We start from the raw sequence: 22,529 nt of genomic DNA on the forward strand, positions 1-22,529 counted from the left end.
GCATTTGGAATTCCCTCAGAACAATTGCTTGTTCTTGTTCTGAGGGAATTCCCTTCGCTTACGCAATAGTGCATTATTGCAGGAACTTCTCTAAACATTTTAAGTAGTAGAATTAGGACTTTGCCGGAGATTCTCTTGATAATATCTGGAGATTGTTGAAAACCGTATGTCTAATCTTGCAATTGCAATTGCAATTTTTTGCTTTTACAAGTTCAGTTTTATAATTATATATCATTATTAATATTTTTTAAGTTACTAAAATACACTCACTTTCTATAATATATTATTTACCATAGAATATTACATTATTATGTAATATTACGAAGTTTCAGAAACTACGACAATCAATATCTACTACCAGTATTTTATTGTTCTAGTGACTGTGCCGTGTCTGCAGCGTTGCATACTGATAGATCTGAAAGGGGGTGGACACTTAGAACATTTTGTGTAATAATGAATGATTATATATCTTAATGCCGTTACATAGAGTTTAGTTTTGGTTGACAAAAGGCCGTCTCATCGTAACATCTTGTACCAACATAATAATCCAATAAATTTTGAAAGTATGTTGGCTACCATGATAGTTGATAATTTGCCGCCATTATTGACGGTAGATTTGTCATTGTTGAAGTTTATTTGCAAAAAAATTGTATAATTGCGATTATGTTCAATAATAAGTTAAGTTTTATGCCGAATACTTTGAGTTGAGCCAGCTTTTCCGTTTTGTGTATATTTCTTCTTGAAGGAATTTGTGTAGTGTGTGTTACGAGATAGTGATTCTTATTATTCCGAGATATTGACTGTAATTCTGTTTACATTTTTGTAGTTTATTGATTTTGTGTGCGAGAATGGGGAAAAGAATTAATGTGTATAAAAATGTGAGGTTTGTGGCATACAAAAGTACCCAAAGTCAAACATATTTATGGCTAAGTATCCACTTGATCTACACCGGTAACAGAAAATTTATATTATTATTTAAAACATTACATAAAAGTGATGTTATTTATTTAATTCAAATTTACAACCTCAGGTAGTCGTTGAAGAGAATACTCTAGATTATGGAGTTTCAATTCTTTGCTTAGTAACCTAATCAAAAAAGGCACGTGTGAAATCTATTAATTTGCCCTTGCAATAATTGTATCATAGTAATTGTTGATTAGACGGAAAAAGATCATATCTGTAAGGTATAAAATTTTTCAATTTCCATATAAAATTGGAAATAAATAACGGAAAACTGGAGTGTTATGAATTTCTAAGTAGGAGACCTAAACATTATACAATTTATACATAAGAAATTCACGTGATAATATTGTGTATTTTCTAATTAAATAAAGGGAATTATTAAAAATTGTGGATGTTTTATTTTTAATATTCTAAATTCAATCATAATTTATACCAGTGTAAGATTTATGGTCAGCCATTTTTATCGATATAAAGCTGTCGATACAAAATTATCGATAATATCGATTAAATAAGGAACGTCTCTAGAAACGAGCAGATTTATAGTAAGTTGGCAGCCTTGCGTATCATTTTTTCTGCGTAATGTTGGTACAAAATGTAATCCTACTGGGCTCAGGTATGTGTGCGTGAGCTCAAATTCAATGTACTAAGTGCCGCCTCTTCTTACGTAGTATATTACTTACTCTATGGATCTGAACAGATTAATCGTACTAGTGTATACATATTTGTTCCCCGCGGCCGAAGATGTTACAATTAGTGGGTAATGTATATTATTACGTGGCAACACTGAATGCAGCAGTTTTAGACGTTTTATGCTCTGTGGGTTTAGTTTGGTTTGAGCGAAAAAACCAATGGAAAAAACAAAACCACTAGTGTCAAGTCGTAACTGTCGTACACGCCCAACAAAAAGAAAAAATACACAAAAACAACTATGAGAATAAATTGATACTTTTGTGTAATCGTTTTTTAGTTTTGTTATTTTGTGTAAAAGTGAAGGACGATGTCTGTGAGCGCTAGTGCCGAGAATCTTTCGACGGACGCACAAGTAAGTGGAGATGTTATTGCGTGGAAACCATGCGCCATAGCCCACAGGCGTTAGTAATTTTGTTGATTGAGGTCGCAGACGGCGACGTAATGCATCGATAAATACGCGTGTGAACAACAAACGGTTCGATTTCCCGTTGCAAATTATGTCGCCAAGTGAGTCATTAGTGGGGTGCCTAATACGGAAGCCGTGACCTGTTACCGCTCCCGCTCGGCGCTTGACGACTGACGCTTCACTCTTCACCGCAACCACAAATAATATACTCATTTATACTTTTCGCTCTTATCTTGCGAAATAGGACCTCGGGCATAAGTTTATCGGGAATTTTATATTGGGAACGCGAATTATTGTAAATACAGTAAATGCAATCTAAGTCCTTTGTCTCGCGTTACGGGGCTTGCGGTCGAGTTACATCGTTGTGATATGCAGGCGGTTGTGCAATCTGCTGAATATCATCAACCTACATTAGTGATGAGTGAATTAATTAAATAAATTTTGTATATGCAGTATGTGATTGTGTAAGAAAACTCATACTGGGATACATTTGTTCATAATGAGTGCTGCTTTAGAGGTGAGGGATGTGTTTGTAATATATTGATTGTATTAAGAAATCATACTTTGATAGGTATGATTTACGCTTGCTGTATATTTCATATTTACTATATAAAAGCAGAAATCATGGATAAGTAATATGGATTTGTCAATATAAAAAAACACATAAGATAAAATGAATAGAAAAGATTATATCCCTAAATAGTAAATATAAACAGAGGGCTACCAAGATTTTCCCAATAAAATTAATATAATTTCAGTTGAGCAAAAATGAATGAAAGTGATTTCCTCAAGTTGGCATCCTTGTAATGCAAAGGTTAAAGTTTATACTATATCAAAATCACATCCACTGACATAGAATATGGCATTGAAAGTTAAAAAACAAATTCAGTTAAATAAATCGTAGAGCTGATGGATGTAATTCAGACCAAATTGTTACTGCGTTAATGTTACCAAAACTACAGCATTTCAACTAATTATATATAATAATGGCATCATACTGAGAAAGATGTGTATTATTCCCTGTGCAATATTGCATGATTGAGTATGTTCTCTTGTCTGTAACAGTAAAGGTTAAAGTTCAAACTAAGCCAACAACCATTTTCAATAACAGCAGTTTGCAAACAGACCAATTATTTCAATATAGCTGTAAAAGCATGTCATTGATGGGAAAAGGGCTCAGCATTTTTCTAGCGAAGCAAAGCTTAAAGGTCTTTCTAACTTAGCAATATTGGAAAATGTTTAGTACCTATATTTATTCTGCTTTAATGTAATTGTAGGCAAACAGGTATATGAAGAAAATTTGTTAGTTACAAGTAACAAAGACTATTATTTAGAATTTTTAAAATCATGTAGGTATTTAAATTAAAGAGATTAGTCATGTTATTCATTTTATGTATAATAGTAACTTTTTATAACTTACTTTATTATTTGACTAGACTGAATAAATGACATAGGGTCCAGTTAGTGGCAACTGACAAGTTAAAGTTTGTTTGCAAGTCAATATATTTATGCCAACCTGTTTAATTTCATAGTTACATCAGCAACAAGCCGGCAAAGGCCTACTAATTTATATTCTGTATGTGTCTTGTCTTACATTTTCCAAAAGTAAAAAAGTCTACTAAGAAAAATGTAATACCCAGAAGCAATAGTTCATACAAACATTTTAGTTTTTTAATATATTTTGTTATATGTGTTATGCTTAATGATTAATGAAATTATTCTGTCATATTATATTTTGTTAGAGTTGTTTTAGGTACAATAGGTGTAGTACTGCATCAAACTGTTGCCCTAATAGTTCAGGTATAATTATTAAGTCAACTGTCATAATTATTTAATAATACTTCTGTATTACTTTAAACACTTTTAAACTATGGTTAAATTCATGCACTGAGGTCCTCTATTGATCTGCTTCAGTTGGACATTCTATCGTATTATAATTTCAAGACAGGTAAAATTACTTAGCTACAGGATTTTTAGTTATATTATCTAGATTTTAGTGCCTTATATTAAGGTCATTGTCTTGGAATTGAATCTCTAGATGTTTGGAACAATTTAAAATTGTTGTGGAATAGGGGCAAGTAGCATATTATATTTTCTGTACTATTACTGTTTACAGAGTTGCGATGGGGGCTCAATGTGCCTGGAGTTGGCTCTGGAGGGCGAACGATTGTGCAAGGCGGGCGACTGCCGTGCGGGCGTGGCGTTCTTCCAGGCGGCCATTCAGGCCGGCACCGACGACTTGCGCACCCTTAGTGCCATCTATAGTCAGTTGGGGAATGCATACTTCTACCTAGGCGACTATAATAAGGCCATGCAATATCATAAACATGACTTGACATTAGCTAGGTAAATATTTTTGTCCTGTTGCTGCTTTGGTTATTCCATTAGGTCCTAGATTCAATATTATGAGAGGAATAAAAGTAATAATATGGTGCCCTTTCATGTTATAGGATGTGATCACCATCATATCCCATAAAGTGAAATTCCTTCCGGAATTAGCTTCGTAAAACGAGAACAGCATTTGAACATCTACCTCCTTCAAGATTTAAAGTACATAAGCTGATTGATTGTAACTGTTGACAAATAAATATAAGGCACCAGATACGCTATCAGAGTTTTAAGTTGCTGTAACTTGTTGCACCATTGAAAATAAGTATCCAGTCACAATTACGATGCTACTTTTAATTTTACGTACACCATTCAATAAGATCGTAGCAAGTCTACATCCTAACTGTATGTCCCTTGTTAATAGGACAATGAATGACAAATTAGGCGAGGCCAAAGCTTCAGGCAACCTCGGCAACACACTGAAAGTGATGGGCAAATTCACGGAAGCCATTCAGTGCTGCAAGAGGCACCTGGAGATTTCCCGCGCTCTCGGAGACCAGCTGAGCGAGGGTCGCGCTCTCTACAACTTGGGCAACGTGTACCATGCGCAGGGCAAGCAGCTCGGCAGGGTCGGCCACAACGACCCCGGACACTTCCCGCAGGAGGTTCGCGACTGTCTCATGCAAGCTGTCGCTTATTACGAGTAAGTAGCGTAGGTACTTTCTATATTAACAAAAATGTTATATGTATAAATGAAGTCAATGGGTTTTTTATCTTTTTTATTTTTTTTATTAATTATTGACATGGTACCATTTTGTAAGTAGGTATAATGTTACAGGGTAGATTATAATTCAACTCAGATCAACACGAAACGTCGACTAAAATTTATTTCTCAAGTTTTTAAGATGTAGGAATGTTTGTTTTATATGTCAGTTGTGTGGTAATTGACATTAAGGTTTGAACAAGTTCGAATAGCACAGTACTGTTAAAGAATCTAGGAAATTGATAAGCCTGCACTGTGAGCGGTGTGGAATTCAGTCATAGTCATAGTTTAGGTGAAAAATCCATTTGGAGATGTTATTATTACTTGTTTTGTTGTCCCACACCAGTATACATATTATTATAGTTTTATACCTTTAAATTTTGAAGATCATGATGATGATTATAATTCTAAATAGAATTTTGCTCATCTTTAAGGAGATCAATGTAAATTGAAAAAGGGTTTTCAGGGCTATGTTTCAAATATTTGTTTAATTTAAAGCAATAATCTCTTTTCCAGAGAGAATCTCGAGCTGATGCGAAAACTGCGCGACCGCCAGGCTCAGGGACGCGCCTGCGGGAACCTGGGCAACACATGCTACTTGTTGGGCGACTTCGCGCGCGCCATCCGCTACCACACGGAGCGGCTGCACATCGCGCAGGAGTTCGGCGACAAGGCGGCCGAGCGACGCGCCAACAGCAACCTCGGCAACTCACACATATTCCTCGGACAGTTCGAGAACGCCGCCGAACATTACAAGTACGCATACACGGACCACGTTCGGTTTTTACTATCTCAAGTGCAGCTCATTGGCGAGGTATGCTTGTATAAATCTTCTACTGGGTGGGGCATTTTCATGTGGCCATTCGACATAAAATTTCAATTTAATTAAACCCTTAAATGCCTAGTGTACATCATACAAGTTACATGTTGTATTTTACGCCCTAGAACTTGAGAAAGGTTATATAATGTTCTCCCTAGTACATTTTGATATACACTCAAGAAATACGGGAGCTAAAAATTAATGTGTTACTCAAATAACGCCTTTAGTTGATACACACATAGAATGTGTTAAAGTGAAATGCGCTTGAAACATGGCACATGTATTTGTTTTACGACTTGGTCACAGTGTGCAATTAGATTTGATCAGTTACAGTATTGGTGTAAATGATATGGCAAGCGCAATAAACTCGTAAATTACCGACTTGAAGACACTAAATCGTTGAATGGCCTTTAAATTTATAGATAAGTAGGTATATGTACCTTAAATCATTCCATGGCAATATTGTGGACATACATTTCCTGGTTTTAATATCACTTTACAACTTTCATAATGTAGCTGCTCATTCTTACCTGCCGACGTTAGCCTCTGGTACACATAAATGGCGGTGAAGTAAAGTACAGAGTAACTAAACGATCCATTACAAGCTAGTGGCTCGCCGGTTATGCAATGATGCCTGCTGTTGTAGCGAATTATACAATGGCCACACTTTTTCCACTCAGCTTTCCATTCGCAGCGCAGCGAGTTTGCTCTCGTTTGTCGAGCGGCGCGTGTTCAATTATTCACTGTTACATGCTCAGCGAACTCAACAATATTTATATATATATGTGTGTGTCTTGAATTGATTTATGTTAGTGGGAATTATTCAAAACTGACTAAAAATAATGTATGAATATAAGGATTAAACACATTTTATCTATTTTTGAAAAAAATACACAAATCGAGACATGATGAGGCTTTTAGTTTGAAATTGAAACATAGGATTCGAGACCTAAAATACTTAAATATCATTAGACTGGTCTCTCTTCTAAAACTGAATAATTGTAAAGAGTGCATACAAGATTGTTTATTAGAAGTGAATGACGTTTAACGCCAACGTTCTGTAGTGCCATATACCCGATGGTTATGTCAGTGGTCGACTGGTAAGCGGCCACACACGCCGTACGTGTTTATAATATCATAATAATATCAGCCCTGTATCATATACTGTTCTATAGAGAACTTCTCAGGTATGCCGATTTCTTGACGATGTTTTTCTGCACCATTAAAACAAGCTATAATTCACAAAATACATATATGATTTTAGAAAACACGGAGTAGTGTGCCATAAGGATTTGAACCTGTAGACATGCATCTTGTCAGTCCATTCCACACCCAACTTGGTTATGGACGATATTTCCTTTTATTTTTTATTTATGCATGTTTCACATAGGGTAAATATACTGAATAATAAAACCAGCTATATCGGATAGGATAAACAGTTTCGTTAGTGACGCAGTCTGGTGTCAATTTTCAATTATATCTAGAAGTGGCAAGTGCCATACTGCGTTTTATCTAACCACTCTATATTTGTAGCGGATTATTCATACGATTTTTATTGTTTCCAGCTAGTATATAGGGTAGTCTTTTATTTGAATAATCAAAGACAATTCTTGCGAATTATAACTTAATCTATACCTTGATGCATATAAACTGATGATTTTTTTTTATCTTATGGGTCCATTTTGAAATTACGCATATTTTGTTTGATGTCCATAATATTAGATAAATATTGCTTAATGTGCTTAGAGTTGTACTGACTGTAGTTTTAATCATTGGTAACACTTTAGAACAGGTTCATATTTTACGTTTTATTGTCACAAACTTGTTACTGCACATTCATCTCGTAGTGACGGTATTTTTATGCTTCATATTTCCAATTTATTTATTTAACCTGCAACAAAATCTCAGGTACGACTACGATCACTACGATCGGTGCCATTCATAACTATGAATTAATTGTCGCCATGTTACTATCATTGTCAAAATCGAACGAGTGTAATATATTATCAAAACCTATTTTTTTAAATTATCAACAGAACAATTCATTCACTTTTTTTTGGTCCTACATATTGTTCTAGTAACCATATTTTGGTTCCAAAATCACTACAAACTCATGGTGTGGTAACAATTTTTTTCTATAATATTAAGTTTCTATTTATATATTTTACAACTACTAAGAAAGATAATTTAAAAAGGTAATAAAATTAAATTTCATTTTAAAGGGGTCTACCGCAAAGTTGTTTGGTATGGAATTGACGTATTGTTATTTGGTGGTATCAACGTGCTATGTTTTGTTATGGAATGTTCTCGTTGTGTGTGCAGACGCACTCTGGCGCTGGCGGAGGAGCTCGGCGACGCGGCGGTGGAGGCTCAGGCGTGCTACTCGCTCGGCAACACGTACACACTGCTGCGCGAGTACCGCGCGGCGGAGGAGTACCACGCGCGCCACCTGGCCGCCGCGCGCCGCCTGCGAGACCGCGTCGGCGAGGGCCGAGCCTGCTGGTCCCTCGGGAATGCGCACGCGGCGCTTGGGAACCATGAGAAGGCGCTGTATTACGCCACTGAACACTTCAACATCTCCAAAGAGGTATGTACAACATAAGGACATACTAAGTGTCAAAATATATCCACTAAAGTCACCCCATGGCTCTGTCTATTATTATCTGAACGCGATAAACTTTTAAGCTAGCGAACGGATTTTCATACATTTTGCACCAATAGGCGAAATGATTCCAGAGGAATATTTATGTATATAATTCAGGTTAAGCCTAAATTATTATAACCAACAAATACCTAAATTAAACAACAAGGTTATTAAATATGTCGGAAAAAATTAAACAGACAGAGCTTCTAAAAACTTGAAACCACTACTGACGCAATATACGGCGGAGTTGTTCCTCTGTTATAGGTCTACAGAAAAGTCCGCCTTAACATATATCTGTCTTTTAAGGATTACTTCCTATACCCATTTTAATGGTTAAAAACTGTCCGTAACTGCTATGTAATTTTTTTTTTGTTTCCAATTCTTACCTGTTCCACAGCGTTTAACGGTAACAAATAATACTCAAACCTTAATAAGATACATGTAAACATTATTTAGGGAAGTAAGATTAATTGTAAGTAGAATGCTGAAGAATAGTATTACGACTTCTTCTGAAGCGAAAAGTAAGCTTCTGAAAGTCGTAATTAGCACTTAAATCTATAAAACAAAATTTAATGGACCAAGACAAAAATGATTGTTGGCTATCAGAGTTACTCATAGTTACCGTAGAGTAACCAAGTAGCGCGGTCAAGTATTGCTCACGCATACTGAAATTGGAATAATGATTCCAAGCAAAGTATACGGTTCTGTACATTTAACTTTGTGCTGACACAACTTTTCTTCACTACAAACATTTGTAACGATTCGTAGGAGGGCGACGTCCGGCTATGACCTGCACTAATAAGCATTATTAACGAATGCAACGATTTACTTCTATCGAACGTTTTTAATACATGTGTGTAGTACCAATCGCCGACCCGAACCCTCGTCTTGCACTAGAGCAATAAGTTTTAAGATGGTCAGTTTGTTTGAAATCACTTGGAAGGCAAGTTATAAAGAAAGTCACCACTCGGTTACATAAGAGATCTCGAAAGTGCTTCGGTTGAAAAAATTGAATAATGTGTCACAAAGTGTAATCAGTAAGTAAAATAGATTATGCCATACAAAATACAGGCAGTTTTTGCAGCAAGAGGTGATGCATTAAATACGAAACATGCCCAACATTTAAAAAAATCAGCCCATTGATCAAAAATTTTTTTTTTTTTTTATTTTAGACGTTTTGCATTTTTTTTAATGAATGTGTATTCTCTGAATCCAAAAAATGTTAGTGTTATGCAATGACGTTTTACAAATAGACGCGTCATACACTAACAAAATTGCACAAAAGAACGGCGCACTATTCACTATAGTCACATACCTATACATATAAATTACAAATTGGCTTGAAGAAGGAATACAAAGATTAGGCATACGTTCGTTAGAAAAGGATATATATACATCGACAGTTACAGCTCGCGTTGATACGTCACGAGCGTGGACCGCCGTCGCCATGGCAGTCGAGTAAAATGTATTTATTAGTTAAAAAATAAGTTAATAGTGTATACTTATTACTAACGTATGAAGTAAAAAGTTTTTTTCATTCACAGTTAGAGTATAATTTGTACATCGTCTAAAAACACAGGAAGGCATTTTATTTATCAAAATACTAAAAGTTAATAAGCCGACTAGCCGCGACAGTGGTTGGAGGTTGACTACGTGAATGTCGGGCAATTACCTTACATTCTTCTTGCCAATATTGAGCTCAGACAACATATCTATGTAATAAAAATATCTTAGGTGTTATGGGTTTACTTCATAAATCTTTAAACTTGGCAAAATTCCACTAAATCAAATTTTTCCTTCTTGTTTCGTATTCGTGTAAACTTTACTTAATGCGATTGTAGTAGTTTTTAGGCATCTCGAGTCTCAATGTGTAAACTTACTAAGTATAATATTATAATATTCAATAAATTTTATTTTTATCTCGCAGCTTGGGGATGTCCTGGGTATGGCGACGGCCCAGATGAACATGAGCGACCTGCGCAAGGTGCTGGGCATGCCGCCCGAGCCGGAGGCGCCGCCCAGCGCCCCGCCGAATGTTGATGACGACGCGCCGCGCACGCCTTTCAACGCGCTGCGCGTGCGCAGGCAGAGCATGGAACAACTCTCGCTTATACAGGTAGATGAAACAAATCGCTCCAATTTAGATTAACTGTATATAATGTCGATATTGAAAGGGAATAATAACTTCCGATGCACTTTCGACAATCTGATTAATCACACTATCGTGTGATCATATATATCATACCTACAATAAATCTTTTATCCATTGATATTATTTGGCCTTCTCATAAATTAACAACAAATGCTCAAATTTAAAAGTACAGAAAATCAATGTTAATTGTTGATGTTGATGTTGATAGGCAGTGACTGATGATTTTTTACCGCTAAGTCCTTTATGTGCTCGTGTGCGTACCTGCTCTATAAACAAGTTCATACGGCGAAATTAATTTCACAATATATCATTAATAGCTATCTCACAATCATAGATCACACCAGAGGCGAAAAAGAAAGAGGAACAAGAAGTGGAGAAGAAGCAGGAGATGGTTCGAACGGAGTCTGAGGAGAACCCGGTGGAATCGTTCTTCGAACTGTTATCACGGTGCCAGTCGGAGCGCATGGACGAGCAGCGCGCCACGCTGCATGCCAACAAGGAGAACCGGCCCAAGAGCAAGCTCGGCGCCAAGCTACAACGCTCAGCCAGCAGCGGCAAGAACGGCAGGTTAGCACACACTCAGTACATACTAGCACGCACACGCTCACTTACGTTTCTCATGCCCAAAGGGATAGGCAGAGGCGCAACTAGTGAATCCACTTTTCGCCGTGAGTATTCTGTCGCATGATGTGATAGAGGCTGAATCTTTCACCATATTGAGCACAAATTCCAGGCTTCTAGTTAATACTGAAAAGAACAACCTAGTACCATTTTGCCTGATTTCTGTACCACACTTGTAATACAACTACGCCACTAAAGTAATTATACAGGGTCATTTTAGCATTACACTAGTCTATGAAACCACATAAGTATGTGGTTTACCAGATAAGTATCTTCTAGAAAAAAAAATCACTTTACAATAAATTACTCGAACCATAGAAGTGAAATAAAAAGTTTCTTAAGAGAATTCATCACCACGCAACATCACATTTTCAGTGAAAAATAAACTCACTCTCACACCATATTGGCAATTAACTACAAAATAATAAAAAAAAACCGTAAAGTAAAATTGTTCGTTTTTCGCTATTCTTGGATAATTAATGAATATGAAATCTTGAAGTCCAGGAGAGGTAAAGACGACTATGTGGTTTCATTATTAACACAATATCGAAATAAGCCTATATATAAAGAAACATAGCATCACACCTTTTTCTTGTTTGATTGTTAGGCAGAGTTGGTTCATATCCAAAGTTACAGTGATGATTGTCAAGTAACTTCACAAATCAGTATGTACAGTACAGTACTTATTGGTCCAGTCACCAGTGTAGTCCAAATTATGAGTTGAACATTGTGTTAGTCAAGTTGCGCCAGTGATTTCTAGTAGTGAATATTAAATAATGCTTTTACAAAGCGGCCGCCATTTATCGTACTTGTTAATTTAAACTGGTACAGCATTCAAGAAACCGTGGTATCTGGACCTATAAAAAATATCATGGTGGAATACTATAAGTAAACCAAACAAACTATGGGCCAGTTCCTGGATAGCGTTTGGGTGTTGTTTCTTGGTAATTTAAGTTGCTCAGATCATCAGAGAACTTGAAATTGAAAATGCCTGTGCATGCTACTGTATTTATGGAGAAATCCTACACTGTTGTCGCTGTCAGGCTATGGAATGCCTTGCCAGTAGCAATAAGACGCGCTCAGTCACTACCAATTTTTAGAGGGATGGTAAAGAGCATTTCCTTACCCTCTAAAATCAAATCGTATGGCACGGACTAGTATTTGGTACTTATCTATTTGTGTAATTCATAATGATTTCTTATGTTTACGCTAGGGCATGCAATCCGATAATCCATATATTATTTGTATTTTTTCCAATAATTATCGTTCCTCTTAAATGGACCGATAACCGATAAAATATCGATTATCGAAAATAATCCTTTAATGCCTTTTTTACACTTATTGCATATAAATTTGCCGAATAACTTGGCTTATAAATATAACTATCCCAAATAAGCCGTTTTTACACACTCGTATTCAGGACTCGTACTCGTCAATTTATAACTTGGATGTAAATCGTTAATAATAATGTAGAATAACTTTACAGAGTCAATATAGTCAATAGTCAAGAGGGTAATTTTATATAATTAAGAAATCTAAATTACCATAGTTGATTTCAAAAAGTTTTATATTATTATTTTTTTCAGTATGTTATATACTGCACAAAACAATTAGGGGAAGGGAATTTTCTCTTTGATGGGCACGTTTCGAAGCTCATGACGGTAAACGCCTTATTTCTTCTGAAATAAGGATATGTTATCGCTTGGCAACATTCATTGTTATGGAGAAGACAGCCCGGTTCATGTGCGATACTGTTATGAGCCCTCTGGTTCGTTGTGAGAAGCCTCACTTCTATATGGGGTTCCAAGAACCCAGTTGGGTTCAATGCCAAGAATACGCAGGTGTGTGTGATCACGTGGAAAAGCTTTCTGTTTTCTTTTCTCCCAAATCTTCAGGGTAGTTCACTCTCATTGCAGACTGACCTGCGTATCCTCATTGTATATTCGCTGTGATCTGAATCCTAGTAATCACATCGAAAGCGTAATATATGCCACGTCACGTAAAGTTGGAATCCTGAACAGGCATGCTTCGGTCTCTCACGCTGAGCCCATTGGCTCTCTCGTGAATTCGCGGTTGTCGAATACTGCTCGCCCCTCAGGGACGGTTACGCCCAATACTCGCTCGAGGCCTTGGATGGATAGCAGCGGCAGACCATCCGCATGATGACACAGACATGACGAGAAACTTAAACTCGCTGCAGTTGCAGTGAGATATCGCATTTCTTAGCGTGTTCTACCAACCGTATCTTAGTATCTTTAAAACCTCCCCAGTAGAACCACGCGCGCTGGCATGCGAAACTACAGCTTGATAGTTAAAACCATCACGGTCTGAACGGCATAGGTACGCCAACTCTTTTCTTTGGCGCACAATCAGACTTTGGAATGGTTTGGATGTGCGCGTGTTCCCTTCTTCCTATGATCCCGAGTCCTTCCGCCGTACCGTTCTCTTGACATGGCGCTCACCATCACTTGCAGTGCAGTCTTTTTGCGGTGCCAGAATAAAAAATAGAAACATGTTTATACTCTATTGGTCACTTTAATGAGAACTGCTAACAAAAATGGTGATCCTCCTTTGGTTTTTAATTTTATGAAAAGAAATCTACAGTTATTAACTCGCAAGTTAACTCTGCCATGACGCACTCACCAACTACCACATACCAGTAGAAGAATGTTCTGTCTTAATGTGACAGAGAACATTTATGTTAATTTGTTTTTTCCTTTGGTTATAAAATATAATGAAATAGATTTTGCTCGCGGCTTCTCCGGCGTGAAGCAGTTTTTCGGGATGAATTCCCGCTTGTGCATCGTAAAAAAAGTATCCGATTTAATTATATTTATGGCTCACTATTTTGTTTCATAATGTCTTCCACATAAAAGATAGATATTTGCTGTCGAGGACTTTTATTTAGAACTATTTAAGACAAACAATCCTACGGTACATCATTTTTGTCTAACTCCAACAGTTTACGCAGTATACGCCAAGATAGCATTTTATTTTCTGACTTATGTACTTGATATTTATCGTTATATAATGAGCAAAATAAACAAAATCATTATAAATTGTAGCCTATGTGTTATTCTGATGTAGAACCTATATAACTGTAAAGTTTCAACCAAATCCGTTCAGTGAGGAACAAACATATATAAATCTATACATCCATCCTCACAAACTTTTGTATTTATAACATTAGTTTTTTTTATAGATTTGGTATTACCTTTATTTTTGGCATAATTAAATAATACTCTGTAATCCTTTAGTGTAAATTATGTCCGAAGTAATATTTTATGTTAGTTGTGGTTCCCTGTAACTGGGTAGTTTGATTTGAGTGTTTGCTTTCTCTTGTTCTTAATGTACCCACTGGCGATCCAATAAATTAAATAAATAAATAATTAATAGGATTTATTTTTACAACAGAGACACATTTTAAACTTGTATATGCATCAAAACGATATGTGGTGCTTTTACTTATGTATTGATCCAAAAATGTCATAATAAAACGTAAGAAGATACGAGAACATAAATGATAGTACTACAAATAGTACACGCGATGCAAACCTTGTATCTTAGTGCGGGGTCAGGCCTTGTATACGTGCCTGTTTGAACCATTTATTTCGTTTCATGGTGTTTACGTCACCCCGCTATGCTATCATGCCAAGAAAAGAAAATATCAATGGCGAATTATATATACCTGTCGCGAACATATTTTTTCTTTTTTAATCTGACAATAGGTTTTTGACTGGCAAGGGCTGGCTTATACTTACACACGGAACTTTTGGGTTAGTGCTTTAGGAGCTTGCAACTCTTGAAAATTAAGCCACCATGCCGAGGGCAACCCACTAACGGTTTACGAACCTCGGCTCAGGACGGTCACTTGAAGCGTATGAGATATGAACTATTATGGACTATGGATGCCCTTTGTCGTAGCGAACTTACAATCTAACCATTACCGTTAAATACCGAATATTCGCGAACAGATGTCCGCGAATAATCGGCAGATGCCTGCTATCATCAACGTTTATACTCATTCTAGAATGATACACAACACGTCATAGGTGAAGTTGATAGTAAAGGATTTGTTATCTCGGTTATTTTTAATATTATCGAACATATTATGAATATATCGATGTTTATAGCGATATCAGAATGCCTCATAGTTTTTCTCTAGAAATATTTATTGCCATTGTCTCAGCAGGATAAAATGTACAGGGTGCTACTATACACGGATAATAGATAAAAAAAAGTATTTACTTGTGATGTGTTAGCACACTCCAGGATACATAGCGGTGTGGGTGGTGATCTTATTTTCGATTTCGATTTCGATTCGATCTTATTAATAAAACAGCCTATACGTTATGATTATTAAAAGATAATTTATCTCTTTATAATACTTAGTACATCATACTGTTGAGAATAACCGATACTAGATGATAAGTGAAAAGTTTTAACGTGTACGTGTTGTTGGCCCCTGCCTGCGTGTTACTCTTGCGTGTGCGTTTGTTTTTGATCGGACTCGGTTGTGATAAGAGATAATGGTAGTATATTAGCGGGCGCGCGGCGGGTGATCAGGGGCGCCGTTTGGGACGTGTGCTAAGCCGCCTGGTCTCAGCCGGCCGACGCAACACCCGTCGCCGCTGGAGTTCCGTAGGGGGCATGATGTATGGAAAACATTATTGAACAAAGAATCGAAAGACGCTGCCTTACTTACTACATTGTCTCTGTTAAAGCAGCTTTGTTCCAATATAATAGCGACGACGAAAAGCGATGTACTCTCGTTACTGGGTATGAGAATTGGGCACCCCCGAATGAGACTCGCCAGAATAAGCTACTAGCCAAACCATGGCGCCGTTTCATATAAAGTAGTTCTAACATTATTTTTTGTGTGACAGCAGCAATAACGCAAACTACTGGATATGGATATGGGCATGTGTAATTGTAAATTGACGTTAAATAAACATTTTCCACATTGCATTCTTTTGGGATTTTTCGTGATTGCCGGCGGTGATGACGTATTATTGCACGAGCCACATTCTATTTTTCTAACCTAGTTCTTTGAAAATCTTTAGTCGGTTTCTATAATTTGATTTTACTTATGCGACAAGGAAGTCGCTGGTCTGCCCATACACGGTGATGCCGCCAACTTTGAATTACAAATTTCTGCACCATGCTCTATTGCTTACATTTACATGGAGCGTTATATGTTATTACAATGCCTAGTAGATAATTGCATCGGCAACAATAGCCTTTGAGCGGGACGAAAGTGCTCCCGGTCGGCTTGGCCGAAATAGATAAAGCAATGATACCAACTCAGACGGAATCTCGCCCACGAAAGACCTACTACCTAGTGTACAGGGACAATATCTTTCCACGCCGATGGATGGCCTGAATGGAGCCATCATAAAGCGGAACAAACCGCTCGGTCGTACGCGGCTGTCAGAACGTTTCAAACGCGACACTGTTGCCGAGTGTCGCCGCCGGTGACTGGTTGTCGAATGTTGACGTTAACTTGTCTAACTTTAGGGTTACGCTTGTAAATTAGGACAACATCACACTGTTGCCAACCTTTTTCTAATTTGAAAGAATTTCGCGAGTGATCTGGAAACAATTTTAAAATGAACTTAATAATAATTTATTTAGTATAATAAATTAAAACATGGCTTCGGGAAACGTAAAATATTCTAATTTTTTTTAGTAATTTTGGCGTAACCTGTCACCGGCCATTCCAGTGAGGGTAATCATGCGGAACACTTGCCGGGGCGCGATTCGATTTATTATCACAGTATACGGACACTTCAGAGCCGTTATCACGACATCATCTCCGTATCTACACAATGCGCCGAGTTGGCGTCGTGTTCCAGCTGCTATTGTGTCGACACGCTGGACTGTAGTGCGAGCTGTGACGTTGGTGGACGCCGTCAGACACGCACGAACGATTTCGCAACGCGTTCTCGTGTTTGTGTCTAATTTCATCTTTAGAGTCGTCGCTATCGTCGAAGTTATTTTTATCAGCGACATGTAAAATCGAAACCGACGTATAATTTTTCCGTTGACCTATTTAATGAGGTTTTGTTGCGATAATTAGGAAAACTGGAATAAGTAGGACGCAGGTAGACTTCGCGTGGCAGCATGCACAGAACAATACAACGCCAGGTTCCAATTAACTGTTACAGGATACAACTTGATTCCAATTAACTGTTGTCTATGCAACCCAACTTCATCGTAATTAGTTGTCGCCTATGCGACGCAGCTTCCACCGACATTCCTCAAAATTCAGTCGCATTTCACAACAGTTCAGACCGTGTGTCATAACTGGCGACTAACGATACGTGGCGTCGGATGTGAAACATGTACGTCAGTAGAAAACTTTTACAATATACACATATTTTTCATAAAGTTCAAATATTTCCGTTACAGGTGATATACAAATTCAGACGCAAATACCAGCTTTAAATACTGCATTGCATTCTCTTCGGTAGTTGCAAACACGCTCGCCGTTGCGCTTCGAACTCGGCAGCGGTTACAAACTACCCACCTTTCACTTTATCCTTTATAATCCCTCCTCTATGAAAATGTATGTCGCTTTGAAGTTTGGACAGTTTCTGGAAAACAGATACGAGAATGTTTAAAATGTTCAATAATTTTGAAATATTATTCTCTAGAGTCGCAAAATTGAAAATACCTCGTGGAACATCGTCCTCACCGGTGAGGATTGCGAGGCGGTCGTCCCTTTACCTTCACTAACATTGTATACATTTTGTTATTTCTTCTTTCCTGCCAGCCCGAGATGGTTTCTTTATTTACTTTGTACTCTTCGATCTATTTTATGTCCAATATAAAATACCTGTATATATGTAGGTAGGCGAATAATTGGAGTAATAATTAATTATTCTCATGCATCTTGATTTATCATAAGTGCAACTATGTTCCACTGATGTTCCGTGACAAATAAAGCATTTTATTTTTAATTTTATTTATTTTATAATCTATATATCTTAATATTCTTATTGTTGTAAAGAGTCAGAGAGTCATAACATTGATCAATTCAATCATCGATCAGTCAATTAACATTTTTGTTTTAATCAAAAAACGTTAAAAAAATATTATGAGTACCAAAATATACTCAATAGTACTATAGTATAACAGGTTATATCATCTATAACTGTCGCTTAGTATCGCACAAGTTCATATTTTAACAAAAACTACACAAATCTCTCACCTCTTTATATTCAGGCTTGAGTTTATGAAGCAGTATAGACAAAGTTTCTAACTCAAACCAAAGATATAAAGATCTTTGCGTGCACTACTTCGAGGTATACAAAGAGTGTATGTTTCAAGCTTAACCGACGATCTGCTTTTAATTACAACTCACCGTCAGGTTTTTATAAATGATATATATAGTAAAAGCGGCAATAGCCTAGTTGGATGTGGAACGGTCTGCCGAGATGTATGCAGGTTCAAATCCTAAAGGCACACATCTCAGACTTTTCTAAAACTATATGTGTATTCTTCGTGAATTATAGCTTGCTTTAACGGTGAAGGAAAATATAAAAAAAAACTCAATGCATTGTTATGCCCTGATTTCTTATAACCAGTTTTTATTTTTAACAATGCAGAGGGTACAAATCTGTTTTGTACTATATTGTTCAATTAGCGTAACCGTGTACAGAAAAAATAATTAGTAATATTAAGATTATTATTATATATGTGCGAAACTTGGATAAGTATAATAATTTCTCAATCCTTTACCAATGGCTAAAGAGTTTCTTGATGCTTCTATTGTACATGACTACTCAACAATTTAATTCCCGTGCTTGATTTTTATGGAAACGCTCATCTTTTGTATATGTTTTATATCCTGCATCCATTTACTTATGAATAGCACAAATAGTAGCATCTACTATACAATTATTCATATCTCGTTCTATGACCTCTCGGAAAACATTTAAGTACTTTTTTTGCGATTAGCAAAAATAATTTACTTATACCTATCACAGATACATTTTATTGAATTCTATAAAAAATGCTATAACTATGTCGACGTGTACAAGTTTAGTATCACCTACAGTACTAATTTAGTGACCTGAATATAAGTCAAATATAGCGGACGATTAGCCTGTAGCCTGTATCGGAAGGTAATAGCTTGTTAACCCGGCGGTGATTTAATTTGTACGCGTGTAAAGCTTTGATAGTCGTAAATATTGTATGTGGCTGCGACGATTTAGTCGCGCGAGTCGCGGCCGTGTTCCGCCCCTACGGCGCGTAGTAGCGAGGAGTGGACGTGCGCGGCGCAGTGGCGGCGCAGTGGTCGCGCGGCCGCCGATGCGCTGAGCTCGCGGATCGTCTCATTCGACACCTCGACACCCCGACACCTCTACACCTCTACACTTCACCACTCGCCACTCGCCAGCTTTGCCGACAACCATGAAGGCGCAGGAGGACTCCGCTGAGTACGTACCACATACCCTCCGCCCTTGCATTGTACATCCGGCTTATTCAATACGACCTGCATTGTAAACAATACTGCATTTATGTGATTTATTTGCGTTTTGTTTTTTTTTTTTTTGTAGAAAGTTTTTTGGTTGCAGTTAATATTTTGTTGATTCGTTTGTTTATCTTTTGTACTTGTGATAAGAGCTATTTATTTATTAATTTTAATAATATGTGATACTCACATTTCATAGATCCTCTATAATACTATAACACAGAATAAAATACGTACGTACGTACATTGGCAAAAACATTTTTTTTTTATTTTTTTTAATATTTTTCAATATTTAATAATATTATTTGTGAGAATTACCTCTGAACGCATTGGTACTGACCTATTGTGATACGACCGTTTTTAGAGCATTTTTTATTAATTAAAACATTTGTTATATACAAGTCCTTAGTTAAATAGTGAAGTCCTTAGTGAAATTATTGTTATAAAATGCAAGCTTAACTAATTAAATAACTGCTAATTGTGAGTTTTTTACATCAAAATATATATGCGCGAGTGTCATGCGAGTGCCCGCTGTGTCTCTGCGCGAATTCTTACTTAAGATTTGTCATAATGGCCTCCCCATGGCAAAACTTATTTTTAGAAGCTATTTTCGAATTTTATAAAATATATAGGAAGAGAAACGATCATATTTCTCCAATAAGTTATTTTTAACTTTCGTTCTTACAAATTTATTGTGTCGTTCATTTCTTAATTAAAAGTGCTACTAAAATAATTATTGATACCGCGCGTCTCCTCCTAAAGTTCACATTTTTTTTATTTGCAACCAACACTACTAGATAGACAATTAAATAAGAATTATTTTGGTAATCTATTCTTTATCAAAAGGATTTAAAATGTTTTTTTTTTTATTGGTTTTTACTTATTCGTAAATCTGCATATTCCCGCCCGAAATTCGCGTTACTGCCAACAAGTATGGAACGAATTGTTCGTGACCGTTCGTTCTGGGAAGAGCATCGAGTTTTTGCTTTCGGTTTATCAAAACAAAAATATATAAAAATACAAACAGGTAGAAATAGTAAGTTTTGTTATTAATTTCTCGCAACGCGACATAAAAGTAAATAAAAATAAAAGTGTACTCGACTCGATTCGTTTGAAACCGTTTTGTGTTTTTCTGTTAATTTTATTGCGGTTTTATATTTGTAACTCTTATTTTTTTCATTAAATGCTCTTCGCCAATGATCGGAAATGGAATTGCAGAGGTTACGCCTGAAGGCGACATTTATTTCGCGCAACCTTTGCCCGCCGTCGCTCTGGTCCGCGCTGTTTTATTGGTTTATATATAAAACGACACGAAATGGCTTATTTTTTAAATCTTCAATAATAACCGCAATGAAAAACTGTTGCACCTCCGCCCTAGTTCGTTTAGGTACAATCCCTAATTTGTATGGTTGCAAGCGGAGTGTTATCGCGCTCGACTCGAGTGTCCAAACAACTCAATATCTGATCATATCGGAGTGTTATTGTGTTATTATTGACTTCATGTTGTCTCGCGATTTGTCATTACAATGAATTGACAAAAACTCCTAACGAAAAGTATTTTTATAGAATAGGGCATAGTTGCTAAACAAGCTTTTCAACCATTTCAGGGTAAGGAATAATATCCGCTTATTTGTCTAAATACAAAGTGAGCCTTGTAGGCCAACGAGTGCCTAACCCTTGTCCTATGTTTATCATTGAGTGGTAAGGATAATGGCCCTATACCATTCTCATGTTTAGCCAAATATAAACTAAATAACGTTACCCGTTTCTAGTTAAGGTCTTAGATGCTAAGGCGTTGTCCGCCATCCAGCACAGGCAGAAAGCAGTTGGTATTCACAAATAGCCAGCTACCGGACTCGATAGAGGTAAAGACTAATTAACAAATCAAGATGGCGATGGCTATCGCGGTAGCATGCTCTGTCTTTTCTCAATAGTAGAAAAGGGCCAAAGTGTGTTGGCGTGCTAACACGAATGTTTATTAGTGATGGATGCTTCGGGAAGTTGCTTGCGCAGAAACTCCGACCATGTATATCTTCTCGTAGGATGTGGCGCATTTACAATTTCACCGGATGGCTTAACCTTTGGTCGTAGGACCGGTGACCCCCACATAACCGCCCAATGGGTCACCAAAGCGATCGATAGTGATAACTGAATTACCCACGGGCCACAACACAGGATTTGATACCGTGCTACAGCGTCAGGAATTTCATTTCATTTCGTCAGGAATATGCGCCGTATTTATTCCCGTGACACACATTTAAACAATTGCCTATGCAGTTGTTTATTCACATCTGTGCCGATGTCGCGTCGGCGCGTGACATGACCGCGCTTTCGAACCAACACTGACTGTTCGAGTGTAACATTAAAGTTCGCATCCGCAACAAGATTCAGATCTTTACCACGTGTGTTAGGCCGATTATGACACATCCGTCGCCCGCATTCGGGCACATACCGCCTGCTCGACTTCAACGTCTGCAAGTCTTGCAAAACAATTTTTTAAGACGCATATTTGGCGTCCCGTCATACGTTCGCAACCGCAACCTTCACGTTCACATCAAAATGCCGACCATAAAGCACTATATGCAAATGGTCAGCACACGCTTCTTCGATCGGGCGGTAAACCATCCGAACATGTTAGTCCGTAAAAATTTGCTAAATGGAGA

General features: G+C 37.1%; 1 protein-coding gene across 2 annotated transcripts in view; it reads left to right on the forward strand.

The window, feature by feature from the left end:
* Positions 1-1,749: 1,749 nt before the first annotated feature.
* LOC115454881 (G-protein-signaling modulator 2) overlaps positions 1,750-22,529 on the forward strand; it is a 36,062-nt gene continuing 15,282 nt past the window's right edge. Inside the window, exons 1-7 of one of the 2 annotated variants that reach the window (XM_030183592.2) lie at positions 1,750-2,005; positions 4,176-4,405; positions 4,812-5,090; positions 5,667-5,906; positions 8,293-8,557; positions 10,542-10,730; positions 11,101-11,333. In XM_030183592.2, coding sequence (XP_030039452.2) covers positions 1,961-2,005; positions 4,176-4,405; positions 4,812-5,090; positions 5,667-5,906; positions 8,293-8,557; positions 10,542-10,730; positions 11,101-11,333 — 1,481 coding nt within the window. In that variant the 5' untranslated portion in view covers positions 1,750-1,960. Of the gene's footprint in view, positions 2,006-2,184; positions 2,577-4,175; positions 4,406-4,811; positions 5,091-5,666; positions 5,907-8,292; positions 8,558-10,541; positions 10,731-11,100; positions 11,334-22,529 lie in introns of those variants that run through there. The other variant, XM_030183598.2, reaches the window with a different exon arrangement.

The sequence above is a fragment of the Manduca sexta genome, chromosome 27, assembly GCF_014839805.1.
Source record: "Manduca sexta isolate Smith_Timp_Sample1 chromosome 27, JHU_Msex_v1.0, whole genome shotgun sequence".
Taxonomy (NCBI): domain Eukaryota; kingdom Metazoa; phylum Arthropoda; class Insecta; order Lepidoptera; family Sphingidae; genus Manduca; species Manduca sexta.